This window comes from Sinocyclocheilus rhinocerous, unplaced genomic scaffold, assembly GCF_001515625.1.
Source record: "Sinocyclocheilus rhinocerous isolate Xijiao unplaced genomic scaffold, SAMN03320098_v1.1 scaffold752, whole genome shotgun sequence".
In the NCBI taxonomy this organism is placed as follows: domain Eukaryota; kingdom Metazoa; phylum Chordata; class Actinopteri; order Cypriniformes; family Cyprinidae; genus Sinocyclocheilus; species Sinocyclocheilus rhinocerous.
In genome coordinates this window covers 371,276-381,870 of record NW_015639777.1, presented here as the reverse complement: position 1 = coordinate 381,870, position 10,595 = coordinate 371,276, and the positions used below count along the sequence as shown (strand labels likewise).

Below are 10,595 nucleotides of genomic sequence, written 5' to 3'. Positions count from 1 at the left end.
GTGGAGGAAAACGTTTCCTGACTCGCTCCTCCAAAACACCCCATAGTGGCTCAATAATATTCAGATCTGGTGACTGTGCAGGCCATGGGAGATGTTCAACTTCACTTTCATCTTCATCAAACCACTCTGTCACCAGTCTTGCTGTGTGTATTGGTGCATTATCATCCTGATACACGGCACCACCTTCAGGGTACAATGTTTGAACCATTGGGTGCACATGGTCCTCCAGAATGGTTCGGTAGTCCTTGGCAGTGATGCGCCCATTAGCACAAGTATTGGGCCTAGGGAATGCCATGATATTGCAGCCCAAACCATCACTGATCCACCCCCATGCTTCACTCTGGGCATGCAACAGTCTGGGTGGTAAGCTTCTTTGGGGCTTCTCCACACCGTAACTCTCTCGGATGTGGGAAAGACAGTGAAGGTGGACTCATCAGAGAACAATACATGTTTCACATTGTCCACAGCCCAAGATTTCCGCTGCTGGCACCATTGAAACCGACGTTTGGCATTGGCACGAGTGACCAAAGGTTTGGCTATAGCAGCCCGGCCATGTATATTGACCCTGTGGAGCTCCCGACGAACAGTTTTGGTGGAAACAGGAGAGTTGAGGTGCACATTTAATTCTGCAGTGAGTTGGGCAGCTGTGGTTTTATGTTTTTTGGATACAATCTGGGTTAGCACCCGGACATCCCTTTCAGACAGCTTCCTCTTGCGTCGACAGTTACTCCTGTTGGATGTGGTTCGTCCTTCATGGTGGTATGCTGACATTACCCTGGATACCGTGGCTCTCGATACACCACAAAGACTTGCTGTCCTGGTCACAGATGCGCCAGCTAGACGCGCACCAACAATTTGTCCTCTTTTGAACTCTGATATGTCTCCCATTATGTTGTGTGCATTGCAATAGTTTATGTAAAACTGTGCTATTGCTCTGCTAATTCAACCTTCACACTCTGCTCTTACTGGTGGAATGTGCAATCAGTGAAGATTAGCCACCAGGCTGCACAAATATAGCCATGAAACCGCCAACACTATATTGGCCAGTGTTTCAGTTTCATTGTCCAACCCCTGTATATATATATATATATATATATATTCATTCATTCATAAGAATGATATAAACAGTAATTTATACAACTAAATTAGCAAATCTTTCTGTTTATTTCCCTTAATAACACATTGGTCGATGCATCATACATCTATTTTAAGTCTCTTATTTACTTCACTCATTCTTATTCACAAATGTCTGATAAACATTAAATATATTTCCATGTATTCTAAGCATTATACTAAATTTACAGAATGTTTTATAACATCCAATAGGGACATCTCAGCATATTGTATTCATCTCAGCAAATGTATTCTATTACACTCTAAATATGACATCTAAATCAGTGGTTCTCAACCTTTTTGACTCCAAGGGCCATTAGGATATACACAACAAAATTAGGTACTCCTTGTATTAAATAATAATAATAAAGCAATTAAAAAACAATTAAAATTGATAAAATATATGATGACAGCTCAGTGGCAATTTGACCTCTTTTCATAAGTCAAGCTAGTCTTCTACTATATCTTATAGATATATTAGTTATATTTAGATTTTTGATATGTTGTATTGATACATCATATTGTTAGTCATCAATGCATCGATTCATATATTTGCTTAATATCCTGTTTCTATTATTTAGATTAATATTTTCCACTGGGAAGGATTTATTTGTGCTATTGTTTATATTTAGAATGAAAGCTGTCACCAGGAAGAGTTATTTGTATTTTATAGTTATTTGTATTTATTTGTTATTTGTACTTTTATTGCTTGTTATATACTGTATAACAAAAAATATATATATATATATATATTTGTGCGTAAGAGCCGAGCTGTCCTGCAGCAGTTTCGATTTGAGCCACTCGCATTTCTCTTTTTTTTTTGAGTTACATAAGCACTTTACTGCATCCTGCTAACTCTTCAAAAACAACACTTAAATCCTTCCCTGTTCTAGTCTGTACTATTCTAGACAATGTATGAAACTTTGTATTGTTAGCACTTCTCATGTTATTAAGATGAATCACTTGTATTGCTCATTTGTTAGTCTTTGGATAAAAGTGTCTGCTAAATGAATAAATATAAATGTAAAATACTTGTAAATAACTATATTCAAAAACAGACATTTCAGGAAATGTATGATTTTAAGAGTTCACACTTTTTAATGACATTTACATTCTATTTCCAATCGTTTGTGATAACGGGAAAAGGTGTTACTTTTTTTTTAAATTCACAATTAGCAGTTTCTCTGCTATTTCTGCCTGATGCAATATTTTAGAGATAAACATAACTGAAACAAAAATGACATTCATTATAATAATTTCTATGACTTCTCCATGACTAGAAATCCACTTTTACATCTTTTAAAATATTCAGGATCCCCTGGTTCTTAAATAAAAATGACAGTTGTTGAGTGAAGACATTAAAATAAGAAATATGTCTTGATTTGAGGTGTTTTAGCTTTCACTGTATAAAATCTTTTGAAATGGCAAATCAAACAAAGATTATGGGAGTATGCTTTACAAGAAAATACTATTTCAGTCTCTCTCTCATTTGTAAAACTTCCAAGCAATTTCTCAGTGTATATGGTTACAAAATAAATTTGACACCATTTTTTAGTGTATTTTATTGGCCGTTTTGTCTTAATTTAAATCATTTTAAGCCATCTTGTGGCTCTTTTGGAAATGTGCTGAGGTCTCCTAGTAGGTCCCGGTCCACTAGTTGAGAACCACCGGTCAAGACGTATGATTACATATGTGTGCCATCTGGGTATCTTACTTCCACAAATGATCAACTAATTTATTAAGAAAAATTCTATGGGAAAACCCACCTTCAAGTCAAGATGAGCAATCCTGCATGTGTGAAGGTAGTGTAAAGCTTCGAGAATATCCCGTAGGTAAAGAGACACCTTTTCTTCTGTCAAGTTCCCCCAGCTAACAATATAGTCCAGGAGACGACCTTGATCAGCACTGATGTGCAAAAAAACAACAACAAAATGTGTCATGACAAAATGTGTTACCCCAAAAAAAACACTTTCCATCAGTCTTAAATGAATGGTATTATCATTAGCATTGCCATTATGTGTGGGAATATACTGTTACAGATAAAGAAGAAAAGTTCACGTACATCTCCAGGATGAGAACGTAACTGGCTGGGGTCTCGTAGGTATCCAGCAGACTCACCAGGTGAGGATGCTGAAGACACTGTAGGACACCCAGCTCTTGAACCACCTGCTCTCGACGCATTAGCTTCTTATTTACTAGCTTAGTGGCCACTGATCGCCTGCTTCCTCTTTGCTCACACCACTTAGTGACGGCAAACCTGCCTCTACAGACAGACAGAAATGAAACATTAACTGGTTTAAAATGTTAGCTATTCATAGAGATACATGACTGTGTTTTATTTTATATCTACATTTAGTTCATTCAGAATGTTAGAACATTTCATTCGTACAGTACCTCCCCAGTTCCATGACTTCAGTGTAGAGGGATTCAAAGTTATCCTTCCAGAGGATCCCGTCACAGGAAGTGCCTACAAAAAACAACAACGTTGGTGACTTGACTCGACTACTATTACACATTTTTGGGTCCCACTTTATATTAAGTGGCCTTAACTACTATGTACTTACATAAAAAAATAAGTACAGTGTACTTATTGTGTTCATATTGTATCGCAAAACACTTTTGCTGCTATTGAGGTGGGATACGGGTAAGGTTAGGGACAGGTTTGGTGGTCTGGGTAAGTTTAAGGGTGGGTTAAGGTGTCAGGGATGGGTCAACAGTGTAATTATGAATGTAATTACACATGTAATTACATGCAGGTATTTTAAAAATATAAGTACAATGTAAAAACATGTATGTACACAATAACTGCATTGTACAAAATGATTCATTTAAATGTAAGTACATAGTAGTTAAGGCCACTTAATATAAAGTGGGACCAATTTTTGTTTTGAGCAGTGTTAACTGAAACTCAACTGACCAAGCACCCTGAGGTAGGCTGATGATGTCACTGAGCCCACGTCATTAGAGGCGATGCAGGTGTAGGTGCCGCTGTCGTCCAAAATGGCAGGTGAGATTCGGAGGGTCACTTCCCCTGTCTCACTGAACAAAAAGTAAACAATTAGGTGACAAAAATGTATAAATTGTAATGTATCAAAACACAAATGTACAGCATAGTCTATTTTAAAAAAATGGATTCCTGGAATACATCATCAGATAAAATATAATGGTAACACTTTACAATTAGGTTCCATTAGTTACTGTTAGTTCATGTATTAACTAACATGAAAGAACAATGAACAATATATTTATTACAGTATTTATTCATCTTAGTTCATGTTAATTAATGAAAATACAGTCGTTCATTGTTAATTCATGTTAATTCACAGTGCATTAACTAATGTTAACATGCACAACTTTTGATTTTAATAATGCATTAATACATGTTGAAATTAACATTAACTAAGATGAATAAATGCTGTAGAAGTATTATTCATTCTTAGTTCATGTTAACTAACGTAGTTAACTAATGTTAACTAATTAACCTTATTGTAAAGTGTTACCAACATAATGTATATAATGTATAATGACCACTAAATTATATATTGAATGTTGTCCCAAGCCAATTTGATCTCACATGCAATATAAATAATTCTCACAGAAGAAAACTATTTAATTAAATAAAATAAACTTTCCACTCAAATTTCAACTCAATATTTCATGTACATTCATTTATTAAAGCATTTCACTTATTTAATTGGTAAGTCACACAAATGTACAAAATAATTTACAGACAGCGAGACATTATCAGAAAAGAAACCACTTGTGGATGATACAAGATGCTTCACATCGGAGTCCAGATCACCCTGTCAGGGTTTATTTTGTGATTAAAAACTAGCTGATAGTACATTACCCTGTAAATGTATTCTTTTATGTTTTTAGTTTATTTACAAAATAAACTTATTTATTTACTAAATATTTGTACATTTTTACTTAATATATTTAACTTTTTTTTTTTAATTTTACAACTTTTTTAAGCTTTTATTTTTGTAAAATAACCAAAATTCTTTTTTAATTAAAATACTTTAGGTTTTTTTTTGTGTGTGTGTGTGTGAACTTACAACATTTTAATGTTCAGCACATTTTTACAAAAAGTATGCACATCTAGGAGCTCAACGAAGGTGCTCAACCATAAAAAATAACAAACAATGAAAACAAAGTTGGCACACCATAGCTCCAAAAGTAGAAAAATATTTATATAATAAATAAAATATTTATAATTTCTCACCAAAATTAACAGTTCGAGCCATGTAGATTTGAATCAAGAGCCACATGGCTCAAAACAGTACTTTTGGTGAGAATATGCCATAAATAAATAATACATATATTTATTTATTTATATTAAATAATATATATATTATTTAGCGATTCAATTTTACAATTCAAATATGTAATTAGGAATTTTGCTCACAAAGGAAATCAGATATTGTGCAAAGATGAGAGATTAAGTTCATCTATCCAATAGCAATGACAAATTGTGAAACTAAATGAATTTAGTTTTTGTCCAAATAACCAAATGCTACCAAATGTAGTCAGTGAACAACATTAACACAATTTCTCAGAAAAATTTGCATGCAAAATGTTTCTTTCAGTAAACAGTTATGAAAGTAGCAAAATGACTGTTCAAACTCGATCGGAAACCATAAAGCAAAAGTGCCCCCTGCAGTCTGTATAAGTGCATGACATGTACAATGATGTCTGTGTCCTGGTTTTTTACCTGTGTGTGAGTGTGTATCTTCCACCATTGCTGAGAGTGCTCTGGTCAGGCCCTCTCCAACAGACCGAGGCTTTGGGCTGCCCACAGATCTTACAGCGGAGAGTTACACTGTCGCCCCTGTCGCACACCACCTCACTCAAGGGGACCACAAACTCTGGGGGAACTGCTGCGAACAAATCAGAAACTTAGTCATTTGGCTGTTTCATTATGACACAAGAACAATTTATTCTATGCAGAGAGATTTCCAAGAACGAAAGAACAATATTTTTTACTAACCATCATAAATGTAGTTGGGATTCAAAAGCTGCAAAAAAAAAAGATAATTAGCAATGATGTAATAACTGAAAGTTCATATGTAGAAATGGTCATAACCATGAAATTTCATAATGAGTAATGATTACGTAATGAATCGTTAGACTGTTAAGGCAGTACCTTTACAGAAACCTTATTTGCTGGTCCATCTCTAGACTTGCGATAGCCATTCTCTGGTTTGCTCTCCTTCTTTCCCTCTTTTTCTCTCTTTTCGGACTTTCGTCTGATGCGTAGAGCTGTGTGCCACGATGAGGACTTCCTGATTGACAAATATAGCACTGTTTTAAGAGAGCTAATTCACAGCTAGATTATAAATATTAGACAACAAACAAGCAGTCAATATTGTTTTAAAAACGGTGGTGTCTTCTTTCACACTTGCAGCCTAAATTTAAGGTTAACATGAACTCTAAATGAACTTACATATTTAATAAACTTTCTTAATACACATCTAATTTTGACAGTTTATCAGTGCACATTCCCATATGGCAAAAAAAATTCTGACAAAAATATATTTTAAATATATGCTGTAAACAGAGAAGCTCAATGAAATTTTTGATATAGAGTATATATTTAGTTTCAACCCTTCTATACCAAATTTTTGTACCAAATACATTTCCAATCTTACAGTAGCCTACATTTAGGGTAAATGCGAATGTGGATGGATCAAAACTACATTAATAATTGAATAATGCTTATTTTATAAGATTATTTATATTATTATTATTTTATAAGCTTATTTTATGATTTAATTTTATTCAAATGTGCTATATGATGTGACATACGTGAATGTATTTTCTTGGATTGAAATATATAGTGCAAAATGTATTTTTTTCATATATTTATATTTTTAAAATATAAAAAAATATATTGGTAGAAAATATATATTTACGCAAATATATTTTAAAGCATATTTTAGCAAATTTTTTTTTTTTTGACAATTTTTGTATATTTTTAAATATATTTGAAGATTTATTCATGAATTTAAATAAATATAAATTTATTTATTTATCGTTTGCTGTATGGGTTATTCCAAAGAAAGCTTCAAAAATGTAATATTTTTTTTTTCATTATTATTTAAATGTTTTCAAAACCCAGTCGATTCCTTATGAATACAATCAAGTGCCATTTGACATGTATGTTGAGTATCCTGTTTAAATTTTAAAATATAATATGGAAGGATAATGGGTTTTGAGGCTGTGTTGCTGCAGGACCCATTGTCAAAATATATCATATCATATATCAAATCGTATCGTATCATATCATATCATATCATATCATATCATATATCATATCATATATCTATCATTTAATTTTTTTTAACTAATAGTTTTATTTATTTCTGATGCAGCTAGTAATTTTCAGCACGTTAACATGCAAAAGACAGCAACATGGATAAAATATAGAAATCTGTTGCTTGTATGAATAACAAAAATTGCAAAGGTCAACCCATGTGTTCCTGCTTCACTCTAGAAGTAACTAATCAGTCAATCTATAATCAATAACAATTAATAACCAATCCTCACTTGAGGGTTCCATCAGGGTAGTCGGGAATAATGGTGGAGGTGTGCCCCAGAACATAGCCAGGGATCCAGCCCTCGGCTGCTGGGCCTTGTTCTGTGGCGGCACGGAAAACTAGAAACATGTTTTGCTGGTTAGAGGCCAATGTCTGCACAACCTCTCCTTGATACACACTGATCTCATCTTCTTTTAGAGCCACATAGTCCTGGGTCACCAACATGGTTGACACACTGCTGCTGCTGCTACTTTCACTCTAAAAGCAGAAACATAGCAAAACATCAGAGTAGCAACTTTTACATTATTTATATTTGATTAAGAATTTCTGTAAATGGAGTATGTTGAAGACATTTAGTGAGCTGGACATGTCAGAGAGCAAGGATAAAGCAAGCGAGAGCAGTTCTAGGAAAAGATTTACAAAGGAAAGTTGTTTTAGTTTACAAGATCCTCTTCCGAGTTACACTAAAGAGTCGTTCACACTGACCATTCACAGTTAAACTGCTGATGGTTGTCTAGACGCTGTACTGTGGTTCAGTGTATCATGAGGTGGATGGCGTGAGCTCAAATGTCTATGTTCCCACTGACAGTCGCCTCAATGTTGAACTCTGTCACATCATCAGCGGTCTCAATCGCTCATGTTGCTTCTAATCGCTTACTCTCATTAAAAATGAACGACTTCTGGCCTCTTTGTTGCTGCAAATTGCTTTCAGTGTGATTACCCCTTAAGACTGTTGGTTAAATGAGGAAATCTAACGCCCTTAAAGACCCCACGAAATCAACATTGGAGTTTTGTGGTCTTTTAACTTCAAAACCATCTATATGCTAGTGGACTGCTAAAAGCTGATATATTTGAACAGAAATATCCGATTTTAAAATGTACAGTCTTTCTCTTCCAGGGAACAGACAAAATATGCTGATGCACTCATGTGCGTACCCAAATGTTTTGTCCAATAAAATGCTCTCTAGAATGAGAATATAGCTCCCCCTTATACCCCTATGCATGTGTAGAAAGAGAGCATGTCTCCAAAAACCTTGTTGAGCTGCAGATTTATGCATGCATTTTTTAATAAATTATTTTATTTTATTTTTTACAGAAACTATGTTTTGATTATATTTTTGATTATTGAGCTGCAGGTTTAGGCTCACTTAAGTGACTGCATTTTTTTCATTTATAGGGATTTTTTTTTTACAGAAAATAATTTATTTATGTTCTGATTATTGTTGAGCTGCAGGTTTAGGCTCACTTAAGTGACTGCATTTAATTAAGAAGAATTTAATTATTCATTCTAAGTATTTAGCCTGACATGTTTACTGTTCCAAAATGTTCTATATGTTTCTTAAAAATAAAATGTGTTCAGTGGGAAAAAAAGTTGTTTTTTTACCCAGACATTTAAAAATAACATATTTTAGAGCTGTAATCGCAATACTGTGATACCGTGAAACCGTGATATTTTTTTTATCTAAGATTATACCGTCAGAATCTCATACCGGCCCATGCCTACTTCAGACTGGCTTCTGATGCAAATAAAGCCTATTTGCTATTTAAAAAAAGGAAAAGCCCCTTGATATGTCTCACTCCAACTTCCTTTTTCAATAGTAAACAAATCAGCACAGGATTGTATGGGGCCTTTAACACCCCACAATATGCTTATAAACAGAATATCCCAAAAAGCATTTTTGAAAACTGTAAAAAAGCCGTAAGCAGGTTAAAAAGAAAAAAGAGTTAGTAATTGTTAGTTGGCTGGTTTATGTGCTCCCAATGCTTGCGTATTAGGTCTTCTCAGGCAGTTAGACAAAGAAAATCCTGCCAGTTCAGAGCAGATATAATCAGCAGAGATAGTCAACGGATGTACAGAGTTTCTGAGAAACTCTCAAGGAGTTATCCTGGTTAACAGTGTACGTTGTTAGTTGCTCAGCACAGTCAAACCAGGCCAGTTAACATCCACAACAGCCTGTGAGAATCCTCTTTTAGTTCCAGGACAACGCACATATACCCCAGCGGGTTAGTATGAAGCCGGAGGTGGAGGTGAAGCAGGACTAGGTCTCACTGAAGCCAGGAGCTAGAGATTGGCTCTTACCCCATTGCTGTGAGTTGAATGCAGGGACTGCTCACTGGTGGAAGAGCAAGTACTGATGCGGTCCAACTCCTTACTGTGGGTGGAGTGCCTGCGAGTCTGACACTGGTTGCGACTCAGTGTGTCACTCTGCTCTGTGTAAGAGCCAGGCCTGCCAGTAGGCGAGACTGACATTGAGGCCCAAAATGGGGAGCCTTTCTGGACTGTAAAGTTCTGAGGATTTAAGGGGGAGAGAGTGGGTGAGGGGACTTTGAGATGGGGCTTTGTTAGGGGAAGAGACAGGGGTGCGACTGTGGCTCTTGGAATGGGTGTCCCTGATTGGGTATCCTCGCGTAGCTCCTTCAAGGTACTCTCCAGAACCCGCATCCTAGGGACCTCACCGTTTAGGTCCTGGTCAGGAAGAGGACACGTACCTGAAGTGCGGTCATCTGGGGCGGGGGCGTGGTGATGCTGCACTGGCTGGGGGAGACGAGAAGAAGGTTGAGGGATTCGGGAAGCTCGGGACCGAGAGCCACAGCTGGGACCCATGGCAGAGCTGCTGCTACCCCCTGGAAGTCCACTGCTGCTGGGTCCACCCAGACCGCTTGCCCCAACATGGTTCCGTTGGTATTCAATGGGTGAAGTCAGTGCTGAGAAGACAACAAGAGGCAAGTGTTAAATACTATAACCCAGTCATAAAAGACATTTTCTTAGGTGGATATACAGTAGTGTTAAAAGTCAAGTATAATAGTAAAGATACGAACAATAACAAAAACTTCAAAAACATAGGTTAAGCCAGGGTTCGTCAATTAGTTTTCGCCGAGGGCCGAATTCTTCCAACAATACCGAGCCAAAGGCCACTGACCTATATATATATATATATATAT

General features: G+C 35.8%; 1 protein-coding gene across 1 annotated transcript in view; it reads right to left on the bottom strand.

Annotated features, from left to right (window-relative positions):
- LOC107751902 (triple functional domain protein-like) overlaps positions 1-10,595 on the bottom strand; it is a 162,369-nt gene that overhangs the window by 4,950 nt on the left and 146,824 nt on the right. The window contains exons 50-58 of the mRNA XM_016567674.1: positions 9,733-10,358; positions 7,663-7,910; positions 6,260-6,398; positions 6,104-6,131; positions 5,828-5,990; positions 4,031-4,152; positions 3,508-3,580; positions 3,176-3,376; positions 2,880-3,018 (exon numbers count right to left, since the gene is read on the bottom strand). Of these exons, the coding sequence (XP_016423160.1) occupies positions 2,880-3,018; positions 3,176-3,376; positions 3,508-3,580; positions 4,031-4,152; positions 5,828-5,990; positions 6,104-6,131; positions 6,260-6,398; positions 7,663-7,910; positions 9,733-10,358 (1,739 nt within the window). The remainder of the gene's footprint in view (positions 1-2,879; positions 3,019-3,175; positions 3,377-3,507; positions 3,581-4,030; positions 4,153-5,827; positions 5,991-6,103; positions 6,132-6,259; positions 6,399-7,662; positions 7,911-9,732; positions 10,359-10,595) is intronic.